The sequence below is a fragment of the Leptonychotes weddellii genome, chromosome 12 (assembly GCF_054177405.1).
Source record: "Leptonychotes weddellii isolate Sample4059 chromosome 12, ASM5417740v2, whole genome shotgun sequence".
In the NCBI taxonomy this organism is placed as follows: domain Eukaryota; kingdom Metazoa; phylum Chordata; class Mammalia; order Carnivora; family Phocidae; genus Leptonychotes; species Leptonychotes weddellii.
The window spans coordinates 29,014,454-29,033,427 of record NC_138380.1 but is presented as its reverse complement, the minus strand read 5'-3'; the positions used below and the strand labels follow the sequence as shown (position 1 = coordinate 29,033,427).

Here is an 18,974-nt window from a genome sequence, read left to right as displayed (position 1 = left end):
GTTAACTAAATTAATTTATTGAAGCATTTGCAGTTATATTCACTTAGGTACAAAACTTTTGTAAGAAAGATAACACTTTTATTGCATTATATAATTTCATATTTTCTGGAGTCATAATGCAAACTCTGATAAGCATAAATATACATAATGCAACCAATCAGCAATGTAACCATTAAAAGATTTAAAATGTAAAACTAGAATTTAACAGGCAAAATACTTAATATGGCTTTTAATGGAAAGTAACTGTTTAGAAATGATTTGTTATTGCCCCATTCTAGTCATTCAAGTGAACATAAAGTTATCTCTATTTAAAAGCCAATGTTGTACATTTTATAACATGTACGCAATATGCTTCATGGACTTTCTTAAATATACAGATATATATATATATATAGATATACAGTACACTGACAGTTCTAATACCCCTGAACATGTTGATTAAAACTATTACAATATTTCTATTATAAAACTACTTGAAAAGTTGGCATCACCTCTTGGTATTGAAGTTCAATCCTACAGAATTGGAAAGAAAAAAAAAAAGCAACAAAATGTTGGTTATAAATACATTCTTTACAAAAAAATTGAATAGTGGTCCCGCACTCATACTTTATATTACAGTGAAAACATTGCCTTCATTTTAAGGTATTTACATCTTGTTGTCCTTGGTTTGTGTGTGAAATATATAGAAGTTGAGAGTGAGACTATTGTAGGCAGGCCTATTTGTTTAGTTTTCCTACTTGTTCGTTTTTGTGGAAGTTTCAAATCTCTTCTTTTGAGTTGTTGTTGATTTCTATTTGCCTTGTATTTCTGCTGCTGCTTTTGGTGTTCTGGGAACACTGGGTGACTTTACTTCTAGGAACAGGAAGAAAAGACTTAACTCTTGAAACACCCAACTCAGTCTTTGATGGACTGTTGCTGCATTCGGCCGGTTGATGGCTGCTGAGAGGACTGACCCCCTGTGAGAGGAGAGAGCAGAACAGGCCTGTCACGTCTGACCTGGTGGCCACCCGCTAACCGCCGTCCTCACCTCCTGCTCTGTGTCTCTGCACCAGCATGGAGGAGAGTCTCCCTGAACACGGTTCTCCTGCAAAACCAAACAGCAGACTATAGAGAGAAGAGGCTGAGTGATTAACTTCCTCCAGACCCACCACCTGATTTTCATTTAGGCCCTTCGTGGCCTCCTAAGAGTCCGTGAATCAAATGTCACAGTCTGGCAGCTTCCTGAAGTCCTGGCCCCGAAGACATCACCAAACTGGATTAGTCAAAGCTACCGTCTCTGTAGGCAGCTCCTCAAATATCAACTCTCTCACTCTGGGTGAGTCACCTCACTTTTCTGCTTTCCTGGAAACCAGATATTAAATGCTCAGAAAGTATGCGTTGATGAACTAACTATAAGACTGGAGCACGGCTCTGGGTGTTTCTTCCAGAGCAGAAACCATCCGTGCTGTAACAGGGGCACTTCCCTCCTGCACAGCCACAGAGCTAGACGGCTGACGTGATTTGTCCCCAGTCTCAGAGGGAGGACGCTGGGCCGGACCTCGGGCTCCCAACTTTCACTCAAGGTGTTTGCCCTTAGAGTGTCTAAAATTCTGCCAACCAACCAACGTGAAGGAAGGCTTCCTCTCTGAGCTGCTCCCCATGCCTCGTAAGCAGTTGATCCTGACTTTCTCTCCTTTAATACAACTAAACAGCAATGGAACCATTAAAAGATTTAAAATGTAAAACTAGAATTTAACAGGCAAAATAGTTAATGTGGCTTTTAAAGGAAAGTAACTGTGTGGATTCCCCCTGGCCTTTGAATTCTCCTGGGCATCTTCCTAAATCTGGAAAATGGGACTTAGGCCTGGGCCTAGTAAGACCAATCCCAACTTGTAATTTGTTCTAAAACACCAGGAAACTCAACACGTGAGGCACATTTAGAAGAAATGGCATATTTTGCTAAAGATAGCAGCTGGGTGATATATGGAATCTATGAGCGAGGGGAGGGAAATCTGTAAGTGTCAGGGCCCAGACAGAGAAAAGGTGATACATGGTCCACCCCACCGTCTGCATCATGAAAGTGGGGGGCGGTGTGCATCATTACGGTCTGAGACAGGAAATGCTGACATGAAGTAACAAGAAGCTTCCCTTGCAGTTAAACATGTGCTTGGGGTGTGGGGGTGTGAGGGTGTAATAGGAGGCCTGTGGAGAGCTGCTGGGAGTGTAAGAACAGGGCCAGTGACTGCTACACAGAGTGTGCTTGGGCAGCTAAGCACAGGTTGGAGGTGTTTTCCCTAAGGCTAAGAGGTACAAGAGCCTGGGACTAGGAGAGTTCATGGTGTTTAATGCTTTCTGGGCTAGGACCCAAAAGTTCTATTAAACATATAAGGTTACTTATCAATGTTGTACATATTAAGCTCAAAGAAAACTACTAGTTTGTATAGAAAAGTGCTGCACCCAAATTAAGTTTTAAAGTAATATTGTTAAATTAGAGCAGTTCATTCAATATTGACTCACTGCTGGAAGCTAGGAGGATACTATAATCCCTGCTCTCTAGATGGGGAAGTTGGGGATGGGCTGGGGAGACAAATAAAGGAAAACACTGTAGAGAAGATGGCAGTGAGATGGATCTTTGAGGAGGTAGAGGGCTGTGATAAGTGAACAGGGGAGAAAGGGTGCAGACAGACAGGAAGGTGTAGAGGATGGTGTAGAAATAGTGGATTACATGTAAGTTACACAAAGCTCTATCAATCCCTCTAAAGATACATTTAGAAACAAAGGGGCTGGACAAAATAGAGGACCAGATCAAAGTCCAGGTGGCACCTCAAACCAATTACATCAGAACCTCGGGGTGGAGGAAGCATGATCTGGGCACTGGGGTTTAAAAACAAATCCTCAAGTGGATTTCATTATGCAAAAATGAGAATTTTTGCTTTCGGGGGAGTCACTTGGTTTTCATGAGAAGAAAACCTATCCGTGTCTGTTGTATTAGTGATTTAAATATGTGCATTTGTTTTTAATTTAGAAGGCTAACCTGCCACCAGATTAATAAATCCCACTACATTCCCTTACTGTTGGAGCAGTAAAGAGTTCTGTTGTGACAAATGAGGATTGTCGAAAGTGATTTCAGCTAAGCCAGAGAGCTCTCACTTTAAAAGAATTACTTCCTGATAACAGAAGGAACCGGGCATCTAACCAAGAACTGCGAGCTGAGTTTATCAGAAGGATAGAAAAGAAATGAGCCTGCCAAGCTTTCAGAAGGCTGTCCAATGTGTTACTTTGCCCTCTGCTGGCAGGTTCTGAAAAAAACACCTCCTCGCCCTTGCGGGGTAGCCCCTCCACCTGTGTTCAGTGTGCGAAGGAGGAGCTGTTCTAATACCCACCTCAACTCAACCGCGTAAGAGCCCAGAGTGTAAAGGAGGACACATGTTTTTAAAGGTCTCTCTTAAAACCAAGCTGTCCTGAGTTGCCCTGAGCGTATCCCACTTTCAGTACTATTTTTTGTGGACAGTACCTTATTGTAGCAACCAATAAGGTCCTGTGACAGAGAAATAGGGGTACAAAAACCTTGCCTCCATGAGGCATTTAAACAATGGCAGCTGGTCACGACCGGTAAACATTTTTATATAGGAAAGTGACTTGGCCCTTGGAGAAACAGGTTCACGGTTTTTCTTCCTGGTCTTTGCATGGACTGACTATTCTACAAGGAACCCTAAAGAGTGGTCCCGGAGGCCCAAGAAATGTGTTCAGGAGGGACAGCTCCTGACCAAAATGTCTTCCAGCCAGAATTCACAATTCTCCAAATTGTTTTTGCTGTGCTTTCTAAACAGTTCCCAACTGGGGAGAGGGTGGGGGAGGCAGACATGATAATAGCAAGCCAGAAAGGTCTTGTCTTGCTCTTCTTCACAGATCATCATGTTATGTATTTTTTATTTGGGACCTCAGCCTTGCCAATGCTTCCCCCCCTTCTTCCCCCAAAACCTACAGCTCACGTGTAACTAATTGGGACTGGAACCTCATGAAGCAGTGGGACAGCAGAGGCTGTGGTGAGCAGATGATGAATAATTTAATAGTCTCACCATGCTCACTTTCTAATCCTTCTCTCTGCAAACCCCCCCACCCCCCAGGTCTTCGTCAGCCGCCGCGGGAGGGGACAAGAACAGGATGTGAGCCACACTCCACGTGACGTGGTGAACAAACCACCTCTTACTAACGGCCTCTATGAAATCTGCCTTCTCACAAAATAACTACTGGGTAAGAAGTAGTTTTATTGTGTGTGTTCACCCAGGAGTACCATGCTGGGCCATCTCTGGGCTTTTATTAACCATAGTCCTCGCTCTGCCACTTACCATCCTGCCTTGTTTTCAAAGGAAAGCCTCTCACTGAAGCCAATGCGCATTATGGCAAGTTTAAAAAAAAAAAAAAGTCCTTTTTAGTTCAGTTTCTTAAGTTTTTTTATTTAATTGATAGAGCACAAGCCGGGGGAGCAGCAGGGAGAGGGAAAAGCAGACTCCTGACGCGGGGCTCCAGCCCAAGACCCTGGGATCATGTCCTCAGCCGAAGGCAGATGCTTAACTGACTGAACCCCCCAGGTGCCCCCTAAAAAGGACTTTTTTTTTTCAGGTGTGATAGATCTTTCTTTACATTATTTAGCCTGTTGCAATTCTAAAATGCAGGAAACCTTAAAGGTTCTCAAATGAATACATTTTAAAATAGAAGAACCAAGACAGAAGTCTCATTATATATACTTTTGACACACACAATGCTTTTCTACATCATTCTTTCAAGCTATTATCTAAACAGTGATCTTTCTAACCCTGATTAACTACTGAACACTTACTTTTACTATACTTCTCTTTTCACAGCTGTGGTTGAAAAAGAATTCTGTGATTCACACTGAAAGAAGATTCGGGAAGTCCATTCCACAGCAATCCTTTTTTGTCTCATTTTGCAGGGAAATGGGCACTTACCTTCGGTGACACTGGCATTCTTGGATTAACAGTTGCTGAAAAGGCAGGGTTGTTTCCTGAACTATCAAACCTCCTTAAATCATCCCTGGAATCAGCAATCTGGAAAAGAGACCATTTATCAAGTCATAGGTACACACTCAAGGCATAACTTAAATTCACTATAGAAAATCTGCATTTTCTATATGTGTTACCTTCTTCTCTGACCCTCAGGAGCTCTATGAACATACCCTCAAGGCCTATACTGTGCACAACAAAGACTCCAAGCCTTTAAGTGAAACTACCGGAAAATACATGAGAAACAGGTCCTCCTTCCTTAGAGATTATTTAAAAAAAAGTCAAAAGAAGGTGACCAGATGATGAGCCCTATAGAAAAAAAAAAATCTGTCCAGGCAAAATTGTAGGATTTTAATCATTACCTATTTTTCCAGTGGGTAAGTATTTCAGCTCATTTCCAGCAAGGTTAAATCAGACTGTCAATTTGACTTTGTTCCGGAGATTTGGATTGTTCAGATGTAAGAGTTAAGAGTCTTTCGGTGGAACCTCACATTATAACTACCTTCTTATCCTCCCTTTCAAGTAAAAGGCCTTTATCAAGGAAGTCTGGTTCAATTTGCTGCAGCTAAAAGAGTGCCAAAACAAGTTGAACTTGAAGCTGTTGACACTGCCTTTGAGATTTTGGGTCCATTGATTTCTATATATGGATCTCAATTTTCACGGCTTAAAAGGTTATGACTATATGCATTACAGAGGCCAAATTTTCTTGTAAGGAAGGTTGTGGCTTTTCCTCTGTCTATAACACGAGTCTGCTGTGATGCTCTCTTATTGATAGGTGACTTGTATACCAACATTAGAAAAACAAAAAGGAAGAAAAGCCTAGGGAAACCGTGATGCCTGAATGCGTTGGGTGTGATTTGTGCTAATGCAATCAACATGCAATTTTAACCTCAGGTCTTTCAGAGGAGTTTTGAAAAGCGAGCTGTACTGAATAGAACTCCTTTTTATATAAAAGATAGTTTGGAAGAAAGGGTTTTTCTAAGCAAGGTAAAGAGGATTTGATTTGGAGCATTAACCATACTATTCAATCAGGAATTTCTTTCAGGGAATGGGTGTTATGATGTGGCTCTAAAGAATCTCTTTCCTGTCGGGGGAGCCAATCCATGTCCTCCCCGCTTTGTACTGCTTACCTTGCTTATATCAGATTCAGATTTGCTGGAGCACATACTCTGAAGTTCCTTGACAAGGTCTGCTTCATCATCTGAACCCAGAGACAGTCTTTGTTCCAAATTCAATGTCAATGATAAATCGTTCTCTAAAGACCTAATACAAAGTTCAGAAAAGAGTTTTTCAAAGTGGGAACCACAATCCAGTTTTGGGGAGTTGGGATCGGGTAGGAAAAGTTTCTAAATATCCTTTAAAAGAGTCTGAAATGTCACTTGATGGCACAGTTTGGCAACTCCCACTCAAAATTTTATTCACCGAGAAATCTACTTGGTTTAGAACATTCCAGTCCTTTTTTCTTCCCTTTCTCCAAGCCTAGATGAAACTTAAGACATGAAATACTGGGGAAGCAGAGGGACAGTTTGATACCCTGGAACAACTATAAATTTCAAACTTGGCTCTACCACTTACTAGCAACATGGCCACAGGTCGTATTTTCTTTTTTTCGCTTCCCTTAACACTTCAGTTTCTGGGTTATCTACATGATAGAGTTACTGGGGAAATTACATAGGCTGCTGTATATAATGGATTCAGCAGTGTGCCTGGCAGAAAGGCGCATGTGTTACGGTGTCCTTTATCCATCTTCTCTCTCTTTACAATTCCCCCGTCTGTAATTCTGTGAACTTGGTTCTAAATGTCACCTGTCAAGTGACAGGACACACAATTTATTGAGTTACAATGGAGAGCTATTTACACGCTGCCCAAACATTTCCATGATTAACCAAATCATCTTTTGTACCTCAAAATTTGTAAGCTAAAATAATTCCCTAGGAGCAACATAAGAAAAAGTGATCATTTTAAAACATCAGTCATCTAAAGCCTGTTCATCATGTCTTTATGTCAAAAGCATTAATGATCAAGTTTGATAAAAAAGCCATTAATACTTCTAACCTTTTCAACAAACTACAAGCAAAAAAGGCTTTATGTTAAGTTATATTGAGCTTAAAGAACGTGTTTTTTAGTTTTCATGTGAAGGTGAGAATATGCCATCCCAAAATGTGTCACTTTGGCTGGTGGGTTATTTTGATCTGAAGTCAATCAAGACCCTGCTGACTCAAGGAAAACTTACCTAAAAGAATTTAGAATTTAGAAAGAGCTACTACCAGAACTAAGGTTTTTATCTGAAATACCCCAGTCTGGCGGGGCAAGCATCTGCTCTTATCCTGTGATTCACCCCCTTCCCCTCAAAGCCCCAGGCCCCTATACCATTCCTTAGCTGAGGATGACAATATAACCCTCAACTGCCTGATGTGGCCCTGAGTCTCCTATCTTTGGGGCTCCCAGACATAGGAAATTAAATTCATTTTTCTCCTGGTAATGTGACTTATATCAATTTGATCATTAGACCAAAGAACCTACAAGAGAAAATTTTCCTACCATTACACATTCATTCGTTAGATTTCAGTTTAATACTAGCATTTGAATGACCTCTATTTTTTAAAAATATATTAATAGCATTATAGATGTACAAATAATGAAAACATGCATTGTTTGCTGCAAGTTAAAGGGAAACTTACTTTTGTTTTGACAGAGAGGCATTCCTGTTATAATTCAGCTGAGATACAGCTTTAATTTTGATACCTGTTTAAAGAAAAATGTAATCATTTTCAGTAGAATCAATCATTGTCCCTGTGCATCTTGAACTCTGTATTTAAAAGAAACAGATTATGGGGGCGCCTGGGTGGCTCAGTCGTTAAGCGTCTGCCTTCGGCTCAGGTCATGATCCCAGGGTTCTGGGATAGAGCCCCGCGTCCGGGCTCCCTGCTCTGCGGGGAGCCTGCTTCTCCCTCTCCCACTCCCCCTGCTTGTGTTCCCTCTCTCGCTATGTCTCTCTGTCAAATAAATAAATAAAATCTTTAAAAAAAAAAGAATCATCTGGCTTCTTATTAAAAATACAGATTCCTGGGGGCGCCTGGGTGGCTCAGTCGTTAAGCATCGGCCTTCGGCTCAGGTCGCAGTCCCAGGGTCCTGGGATCGAGCCCCTCATTGGGCTCCCTGCTCGGCGGAGAGCCTGCTTCTCCCTCTCCCACTCCCCCTGCTTGTGTTCCCTCTCTCGCTGTGCTTCTCTCTCTGTCAAATAAATAAACAAACTCTTTAAAAAAAAAAAGAAAAGAAAAAATAAAAGAAACAGACTATGGACTCTGTTCTTTGATACTGTTTTTGGATTGAATCCATCTCTTGAGGCGTTTCTCCTCAGGGAAGTAGCTCTGGATGGAGTTCCCTGCATAGGATTGCTTTTATAAATGAATGGCCCCTCTCCTAAAATTGTAGGAGTGTTGCTAGCACAAATTCTCTCTAAAGAATGATTGTGAAAAGCTGAATCTATCCTCATGAAGAGGTCATCAGAGACAATCTCTATACTAGTTGCTTTGCCCATATTTTTGTTGTCATTGTCAGAAAGGGTGGCTATCAGATTTCCCTAATTACCAGATAGGTGCCTGGGCTTGGTCCCCGTCTCCCGAAGCCTGTGACCTGACATCATAGCTTTTCTGTTTTACATCAGGAGAAAAAGAGGCTGTGTCTTTACCAAACTTTATAATCACCCATTGTCATCTGTGTAGAATGCAAAGTGGTTTCTATTTTGATAAACAATGGCGTCAGAAAAACCAATAGCAACCCAAACATTGTAATATCAAATGGAACTATTGGGGAAAAAATTTACCAATATAAAAAATGAAATATCCCAGTTACGCACAATTCTATTAATCTTCTGAATATGGTTTCAAGAGTATAACATTTGATATATCAAATATTAAAATATAAAATTATAAATTTTATACTTATATTCAATAATTTAACTTTTTAATATTTTACATAATCGTTTTCTGAGTTTGACTTAATACTGTTTTAAATTCATATTCACTTTATTGATTTTGTTTGTCCACTCTAAAGTATACACTGACAATGCTTATTGTTTAGTTATTTGGCTCAAGCCAGAGGCTGGTCTTAAACCCTGCAGAAATTGTAATAAACTTGGAAACGATAGTGAAGAGCCTGGGTGGGTGTCCTGTTATTTGAGTGCTTATGGATTATTCCATGTGCCATGGGATTAGAGTGGCATGGATGGAGGAAACAGCATAGGACTCGCAAGAAACAAAAACATGGGTTGCAGAGCCCCGTGATAGGGACAGACAGCCAAAGGTTTCTAAACCTCAGTTTTGTTACCTGGAAATGGAGAAGATAATCCTCATCTTAGAGCTCTTTTGCACTACATATAGGGATAGACAAGTGGAAGGTACAATCCTTGCTGCAGAGGTCATCTCAGCAGTCTCTATGCCTTAGGAGGGGGCTGATGTCTAATGACTTGACTCCCTGAATCAAACACTAACTCTGGGAAGTAATGGCAAGCTCTTAAAATCAGAATATCATATTATAGATACACAGCAATCACCTTAAAAAAGTATAAGGAAACTCTCATTCAGTGACTTTACATTCAGTCATTAAAAAAAAAAAAAGTCATAGTTTATGGACACATGCATGGGGTAATTACAAAACTTCAGCATGTATTAACATTAATACATGCTGTATTTTGCTGATTTTTAAGTATGAAAACATTAATGAACACAGGCAATTTTTCATGTTTCAAAATTTTAGGCATATTCTCTCTTTTTAGCAACTCTACTATATAATGGGCATGATATTATACATAACAGAATATGTTGGGGGTGGGAGGGGCTCCCCAAATTACATATATGAGAAATGCACAATGCATATGAGGTTGGAACATCTTTTCATTCTTACTCAAATATGGATTTCCTTCAGGAAAGTCAATTCGTATAATTACTGATTACCCTATTGCCAAAGCCAAAAGGCATAGGTCTAACACCAGAGATAAATGTTTTAGCCTGTTTGAATAAAAACTTACATATTCTTTTTTTATAGAGGATGTTCCATTATATTGAATCTTTTTAATAATTTAGGAGAACATAAACCCTAAGAGGGCAGGAATTTTTGTGTTTGCTCTCCAGTGTGTAGACTAGAAGCTGACACGATATAGGAGAAAGAAATGTGTAAAACTGATTGATTCACGAAGGCCTTAAACTGGTATGAAATGTATCTCTATACATACTTTAAAAAATTTAAGGTTGGCTCAGAGATGACACAGAAAAGGAGAAAACTTGGCCTAAGTACAACTGTTGTATTACATAGATTGAATGGTGGATGCCACAAACAAACGATTATTTCCTCCCAGATATTTTCAGAAATGTACCTACTACCCCGCGTTCATTCCCTGAGAATATGCATTGAAAACCTCAACTTTGTTGAATGCATAGTGAGAAAAGTAAAAGCACACTCACACTCCGAAAGCAGAGCCCGAGTGCCCACGTGCCTCCAGGCAGCATGGCCGCCTCACTTACCTTCCTCGCTCAGGCCCGGCTTACTCCAGGACGGAGGAGAGAAGCGGCCAGACTTCTTGCGAGGACTGGTGCTCACTTTTCTCCAGGCACCACTCTCTCCTTTCTTCTTGCTACAACTGTTGTAACTTGAGACTATAGATAATGGGAAACCTCCTCCTTTGAAATCAGCTGTGTGCTGGTCCAGCTCTGAAACAACACAAATCATGTTTTGCCAAAAAGAAGGCAGTGAGCCTGCGTTTCATAGTCAAGTAAAATATAACAACTGCAATTCTCCAAGAAATATTCTTCAAAATCATGGCTGTGCTTAATACCCAAGCAGGGATGTTGTGACCCAGCAAATTTTACTTGGAGATCTGGAATTACTGAGCCAATAATTTAGAGAGTTCTCATATGATCTTACTTCTGTGTGGAATTTAAGAAACAAAACAGAGGATCATAGGGGAAGAGAGGAAAAAATAAAAGATGAAATCAGACAAACCATAAGAGACTCTTAATCATAGGAAACAAACAGAGTTGCTGGAGGGCAAAGAGGTGGGGGTAACTGGGTGATGGACATTAAGGAGGGCATTTGATGTCATGAGCACTGGGTGTTATGTAAGACTGATGAATCACTGAACTCTACATCTGAAACTAATAATACATTATTTGTTAATTGAATTTAAATAAAATTTTTAGGAGGGAAGACTAAAAAAAATTTTTAAAAGTTCTGGGACAATGGTGTCAAATGTACATTAAAGTCAAGATAATTTCTTTACTTCCGAAGAAAGAAGAGCTCCCTTATAATGAATTCAAACAAGTATTATGTAAGAGTGAATTTCCTCCCCTCCCCTCCCAGCACCAACCTGCATACCTGCTCTCTGGAGGGGACAGCCATGCAGCACGGCTTTATTGAGCAAGATGCTGAGAGCAGCTTTAACCACAGCCTGCTGTCCTTGGCTTGGGTGGTTTCTAGCAGTTGTCAGCCCCAGGCCCGGCTGTCTTCTCACGGAGGCTCTTGACAATATTGCTTCTTGAACTCTGGGTGCAATGATAGCATTCCACAGCTTAGCCATCCACCTTGCAAGAGAAGGGCAGTTGGCAGTGAGGTCCGGTCACAGATTACACACCACACCACGAAGGACGGGTTTGAAGAGCATGGAAAAAAACATTAAGTATTTCTACAGATATGCTAATTTTCCTAGGCAGTTTTGAAATAAGTGAAATTGGGGCACCTGGGTGGCTCAGTCAGTCAGGCGGCTGCCTTTGGCTCAGGTGGTGATCCCTGGGTCTCAGGATCAAGCCCTGCATCAGGCTCCCTGCTCAGTAGGGAGTTTGCCTTTCCTTTTCCCTCTCCCTCTGCTGCTCCCCCTGCTTGTACTCTTTCAAATAAATTATTTTTTAAAAAAGTGAAATTATCCAATATCAAAGATATTTGACTTTGCCTCAAAAATACAATGTTTTGCAGATGAAAGTGTTCACATGTCTCTTTCCTTTTACCTTCTAAGATCACTGAGAGCAGGAATCAATGCTTAAGTGTGTGTTGAATGAATGCATAAATAAAATATATGGAAGGGAAAGTAAATTTGCAGGTGGAAGTCTAGAAAGAAGATTTCCTGGAAATCGATGTCTAAATAGCTTAAACTTATTTGCCATATGTCCTTAATAAGATACATATATTTTAATATTTCTGAAATTGGGGTAGCTCTTGTACTCAGTGGCAAATTAAATCTCTCCACCCCAAGGCAAAGGCTCAGTGTTTGCACGTGGGTGGGCTTAGCTCTGCAGAGCGGGGATGGGGTCACCAGCTGTCTCCCCAGATGGACTCTTTGTAGTAATAGCTGTAACAGTGGGACTTTACCCAAGGTTGGGGCATCCAACAGCAACTGAAATTCCTTTGTTGCAACATTAAAAAAACACTTGTTTCAAGGCTGTAGAAGCTAAACCACATCTCCCAGTATAATGAAGTTTTCAAAGCTATTAAATATTGGCGTAAGCCTTTCAAGACTTAAAACTTTTGCCCAGGTATCAAGCATCTGTATATTAAGCTTCTCTGTTAATGTCTAATGATATGTAATTCAAGAGAAAAAAGAAAACTGTAAGAGGGGAATAAAGACAAAAATCTGGTGTTCTGTACCATGTGTCAGACCTGCGCAAGCACTCCTAAAGGTATTAAGGGGTAAAGATGGTAAGATTTGGTTTAAAAAAAAAGTAGCGCTTCCTGAACACAGCTGTTGGGAGACAATCCTCCATGGCATGTCTGCACATCGAGTGTCCACTTCTTGGCTCTCTTTTCAAGGATGTTAGTTAGTAATGCAAACAGCCTTGGAAGAGAGAGACAATGTCTCCTTCTGGAGAAGGCAGATTTGTTTTCCTTACTAGGATAATGAAAGTGGTACTTCCTTCCAGGGCAAAAGGCGGGCAGATTTGCTAGCAGCCCCCTTTAGGAGCCTGGGGGATTCTCAAGCTCCGAGTTCGGCAGCTGGGATCCATGGGCCACTGTCCGTCACCCCCCCCCCGGGGCCTGAGGCGCAGGGAGAGCCACTGCGTGGGTGAGGGACAGGCTGGGGCTGCGCTCAGGGCTGGAGTCCTCGGCTTCTGCCCCGGAGTCACGCGCTTGCAGCAGCCGAACTTGCTAGCTTGCAAGTAGCGTACGCATCTCACAGCAGAGTCCCTGTAGTTGTTGGCAATGATAGGCAAGGCCCAGATTAGCTCCCAAGAATCTTGAGACTCTGGATGTGAGAAAGGCTTAAAGTTAATTATAATACTGATGAAAAAAGAGGTGATTACATGAATAAATATATTTCTGCTCTTCAGCAAGAAAACGCTGTATACATTTTATTATTGTAATTCTTCCTTTCCCCCAATTAGCTGTTTTGAAATTGACCATTTGTTACAATAGGAAGATAGATTATTTGTATGCCCTGCTTTCCAAAATGGATTTCTGCCCAGGATGCCAGAAAGTACAGAATCGATGCTAACAGTTAATCACAGAACCTTACTAAGCTGGATGGTGATACATTTTTTCCTCTTGATTTTCTATTTCATTAACTTTATTGTTAATATGTCTATTCTCATAAGCTGTTACAAAGGAAAACATAGTATTTAAGTATCATTAATAAAGGAGGAAGCTTTTTTTTTTTTGAGAGAGAGAGAGAAAGAGAGTGGGGGGAGGGGCAGAAGGAAAAAGAATCTTAAGCAGGCTCCACGCCCAGCACACGGGGTTCGAGCTCATGAACCGAGCAGAAATCAAGAGTTGGACACTTAACCAACTGAGCCATCCAGACGCCCCAAGGAGGAAGCTTTTTAATTCATCAACAGAATGTAAGCTTTCGTTTTTGGTTATAAGATCCTCGATGAATTTCTCATGTAGGCCTTTCGCAGGAGACACCGCACTGTATGTTGAACAGGACTCTGAGGAGACTTTTGTTAACAGCTGGAAACTGCTACTTACTAGTTCTTAGTAAAAAGTTTCCTTAGGAGCTACTTAGCAACAGATGAGTCACGGTCGTCCTCTGATGGGAAGTGCAGAGCTCCTTGGCCATGGCTCTATTTTAAATAGGTAAGTAAGGAGAAATAACACTTACTTCACTGTCGCTTGGGCATGTCCTGGGACTACAGGACAAGACAGGAAATACTTTGGCCCCAGAAGTGCTTCAGGTGTGCCCAAGCGGGCCAGGCAGGAGTTGAGCTGGCGCCAGACGGCCAGGGCCCAGTCGACGGTCTTGCACACAGGATCACAGGGGGAGGGCACCTGACCTCTGAACTACAGAGACAGAGAGTCCGGACGTGGGGCTTGGCTTAGAACAGTGCTTCTTTTAACAGTTCAAAAATGAAAAATACAAACATTTAAAACTGTAAAACAAAAAACTAGCTGAATCTGATCCACCTGAGGTGGGTGAAGGAGGGACAGCTAATACTATTATGTGTGTTCCATGAGATACAGATCTGTAGCTTATTACGTGCAATGAAAGCGTTCAGACACAAAAGAGCAGTAAGAAGACTAGGAAACCTTACACAAATTCTTAACTATCAGTTCTGGTAGAAATTATTATCCACATGCATACAGAGTACTTCACAGGGCCTTGCACATAGTAAGTAGGTGTTAAAAAAGGATTTTGATTTCATGAAACAATATTTGGTTAAGAGACAAGATGGTCCATCTAGATCTGTGGCATGTTCACTTTGTATTAATTTTAATTTCCTTAGGAGGAAGGTCTCAACTAAAATGCTAACTTCATCAAAATGTACAGAACTCTGCTGACATAAAGAAATTTGTTTTGAAATTTTTAAACATGCAAATTTTAAATAATAGAACATAATATACATGGTTTGATGGTAGCAGTTTTTAGAATTATGTTCTACAAAATCAAGTCCCTTTTTAGTATAGAGGCTTCACAAAAGGACAAAGATTTCTTTAGTATTAGGAGAAATATCCTTCAATTATTTAGAAGTCAGATACAGCAGTTAACTCAGTACTTTAGAAGAAAGGGATTCCTATAAATCTTGGTTTTACCAAGTTATTATGATATTAAGACTGGGGATAGTTTATGAATATGGGTATGTCCTACTTGAAGGGATATAATTTGGCCAAGTCAAAATGAAAGAGTGGTTCAGCGATCCTAGCAGCTCTGTTAAAACGGTATTACTGTGTTACATAAGGCCCTGGGAGCTCTTACAGTTTCCCTTCTCTTCAAAAGAGGAATAGTTGTATTTCTCTGATACTCTTCCTGCAAGAATAAGATCATGTACTACAATTAATGATAATTGAATATTTACTTCTTCTTAATAAAATTACAATTATTGTTTATTAAATACCAGTAGGATGCCTGGTATTGTCCTGAAAGGCCTCTTGACTTATATTCCTTTCAGGAATTGGAGGAAGAAATTGTGATCAAGAGCCGGTGCATGTCTAAGTACCCCCTCCCCAAAGATTTGGTTCTGTTAAACAGTTACAAGATTTCTGAGGTTTTGCAGGAGTCATTCATTCCCATTGCACATGTACCCAAGGAATCTGTTTTATTAACCTACTTGAAGTGACTCTTGGTAAGCGAAAGGCATTATCCCTCCCCCTTCCTATTCTTCACAGCACACCCCACATTCCCATTCTCAAACACAGTGTGGAAGTAAATTAAATCCTTTACAAACTATGTGTACCAGTGAGCTGGATGTGGGGGAGGTCCATTTTACCTGAAATAGTGCCACATCTACAGAATAAAACTGGGACTTTTCAGAGGATAACATGCAAATTCACGAGGCCTTCCATATTTTTCCCTTAGGTAAACTATGGACTTCGGGTGATTATGATTTATCAATGTAGGTTCATCCTTGGTGAAAAAAAATGTACCATTCTGGTGAGTGCTAGACACTAGGCATGTATGGAAGCAGGGGGTATGTGGGAAATCTGGGTACCTTCCTCTCATTTTTAATGTAACCTAAAACTGCCCTTTTAAAAAAAAAAAAAGTTTTTAAGGAAAAAAACTAGTATCTTTTGTGATTATTTATGTGAATTCTTTTTGGCAAAGAAATTTAAATATTAATGATAACATTAATGGAAGCATCAGTAATTTGCAAAGCTACACACCTATGACTGTCCTTACCTTACTTTTCTTCCTACTGGTGGACATGATATGATGGCCTAGCTTTGGTCAAAAGCATGTATTTATTACCAGCCAGTGGATTTTAACAGAGCTTGAGATAGATGATTTCTCTGATTAAATTAGGAATTTCAGATACTAACTCCCAGCACTAGTGGCAAGCATAGTTTACTGAATTACCAAAACCATTCCCACTCTATATTTCTCCCCACTCTCCTCCCCTGATCCCCCACCCACAAACGCACGCACAAAGAATTTTGTTCAAGTACTTGGGGGAGAGCTTCCGTCTTGGGAAGGTAAGTCTAGCCACGATCTGGGGCAATAGGGTGGGCACAAAACCAGTTCTGATTAATGAAACAGGAAAAGTCTTCTGTTTCTGGACGTTTCAGAAAAAGATGTTTTCCTCCCTGATAAGGAGATTGAGAAGGCCTAAGCTCTCTTTCCCCTGTAGTGGCATCCAGGTTCCCCCCTTTGACATGCCTGGGTGTGGGTGTGGTGCCTGAGGCCCTGCTGACATCCTGCAATCTTGAGGGGAGCTCAGGAGACTTCCCCTATAGACCCAGGACCTGACATCACGGCAGTGAACAGACGTCAGCAACACCTACCACGAGACACTGGTTATGTGAGGAAAAAAATGCCTTTTTGTGAAGTAGGTAGCCTAGTGGGGGTTGTGTTATTTACAGCTTAAAATATGGTGATAGAAGATACTGCCCCCTCCAAATGTGGCCTGTAGTGCTGGATTAAGGGACGAAGTCTTAACTAACTCAAGCTCTAATGTTTCCAGTCAATCTCGACACTCAGATCCTAGCTTGCCTTAAGAATATTAATTAAATAGCAGTGTACGAGGTTTGGTCAGCACTAATTTTGTTGTTTGGGAGGATACAGAATATTTTATTCCACAATAATTGCCAGGAGTTATAATCACGCTTGAAAACGTGTCAAAAGCTAGGGAACTTTAATCTTCCATGTGAATTTTTAATATTTACTCTGGAGCAGTGTCAGTCATACGTTAAAACCAGCTTGAGTGGATGGATAAGGTTTTGAAGGCCCTGAGAAAGCAGTAGCCATTCCTGAAACGAGTGTTTAGTTTCCTGAGATAGCTTTCTATAGCATTTAGAACCTGGAGAGACTCCTCGTCAAGAACAGTTAATTACAGGAGTAAAACCTATTTGCTTTTCTTTCTTTCTTTTTTAATACTTAACATAGTCCAGAAACTGTTGCAGGTTTTATATGCGTCATCTTCTTTAACTCTGGGTTATCTAAAAGTTGCCCTTGTGCGAGGCTGCACGGTCAGCAAGTGGTAGAACTCCAGCCCGGGGGCCCCCTGACGCTCCCGCCCCTCCCCCTGGCAAGAGGCTGCCTTCGTTACCTTACTGACTGCTTTCCTCTGTAAGAACCTCCGCAGCAGTCCCTGCATGGGCTCGCTGTCCCACCGCAGCTGAACCCAGCGGAAATGCTGCTGCACCAGCAAGTCGGCGCCCTGGAGGCAGGCCTTGGTAACGGTTCCCATCAGAAAGCAGTTCTCGTGAAAGTAGTAACATTCAGATGGTCCATTTCCTAAAACAAACCAAAAGCAACGGCCCAACCTCAACACGCCGTACGAACAGACAAACGCGAAGTCCAACGAGCCTAAGAAAGAGGGACATGAAGGACAACTCCTACTCTGGGCAGGCTCTTGCCACTCTCTTTACCTTTTTGCAAAGTCCAGGGGCTTTCGGTGCTGCGGTTTTCCAAAGGTGCCAGAAAGTCCCCCAGTAACTCAGACAATGAAGATTTTTCCAAATTCTCTAAGATGATAATGACTTTCTTGTTCACGGGAGACTGTTTCACGGGGATGAGAAAAGCTGTGGTCAGAAACAAAACAGTGATTAAAGCTTTTACAAAAACCCCTATGAACTGGTTAAAAATCAAAGTCTGAAGATAGAAAGTGTTAGCGAAGATGTGACATAATCAGAATGCTCTTTAATTGCTGACGGAGGAGGACTCGAGTTTGGCATTGTTTAATACAGTTGGAAGTGTACACAATGATCCACCACTAGATTCACAACAGATCCCAGTTAGGACCAACCCCAATTCCCACTGACAGCAGAATGGATCCATAGACGGGAGAGGACAGTGAACAAACGACAACAAGCATCAACATGCAGGACTGTCAAAACAATATAGCAAGAAGCAAATCACAAAAGGATATATATAATATGGTTTCACCAGGTAAAGTTCAAACACGGGCAGTACTATTTAAGGGAGTAAAGATAGTAAAGAGATTTAAAGGCAGTAAAATGATAAAGAAAAGCAAAGAAATGGTTATCACAGAAGATGGACTAATGGTTACCTCTAGAAGGAAAAGTTTGTGAACGGGGATGGGGCACAAGGCCACATTCTGGAAGGCGGATATAATCTATTTCTTGGCCTGGTGGTACCTAAATGGTTATTTTATTTAGCATTATTCATTAATCTATAAATACAGGTAGTATGTATTTTACGGAGGTATATTTCATAATACAAAAGGTCAGAAATGCTTAAATGACCTTTAAATTACACATTTGTGAAATATTCATAAAATTATGGAGATAAGGACCTCAGAGAAAGAAGCTGATCCATCCTTTCATTTTACAGACCTCACAGAGGTTAAAGTGGTTTGACTAGGGTTTCATGACTGTTGTCGTGATTTTTCTTTTTAAGATTTATTTATTTGCGAGAGAGAGAGCAGGTGTGTGCATGCCTATGCCCACAGGAAGTGGGGAGAGGGGCCGAGAGAGAGGGAGAGAGAATCCTCAGGCAGACTCCATGCTGGGCACGGAGCCCAACGCGGGCCTCCATCCCAGGACCCTGAGATCATGACCTGAGCCGAAATCAGGAGTCGGACCCTTAATTGA

At 41.1% G+C, this 18,974-nt stretch overlaps 1 protein-coding gene across 3 annotated transcripts in view; it reads right to left on the bottom strand.

The window, feature by feature from the left end:
• CTTNBP2 (cortactin binding protein 2) overlaps positions 1 to 18,974 on the bottom strand; it is a 151,419-nt gene continuing 132,445 nt past the window's right edge. For 2 of the 3 annotated variants that reach the window (XM_081800201.1, XM_081800203.1), the window contains 9 exons: positions 17,790 to 17,942; positions 17,468 to 17,655; positions 14,089 to 14,267; positions 11,376 to 11,581; positions 10,526 to 10,711; positions 7,685 to 7,748; positions 6,134 to 6,266; positions 4,950 to 5,048; positions 1 to 956 (listed from right to left, as the gene is read on the bottom strand). In XM_081800201.1, the coding sequence (XP_081656327.1) occupies positions 759 to 956; positions 4,950 to 5,048; positions 6,134 to 6,266; positions 7,685 to 7,748; positions 10,526 to 10,711; positions 11,376 to 11,581; positions 14,089 to 14,267; positions 17,468 to 17,655; positions 17,790 to 17,942 (1,406 nt within the window). In that variant the 3' untranslated portion in view covers positions 1 to 758. The other variant, XM_081800202.1, reaches the window with a different exon arrangement.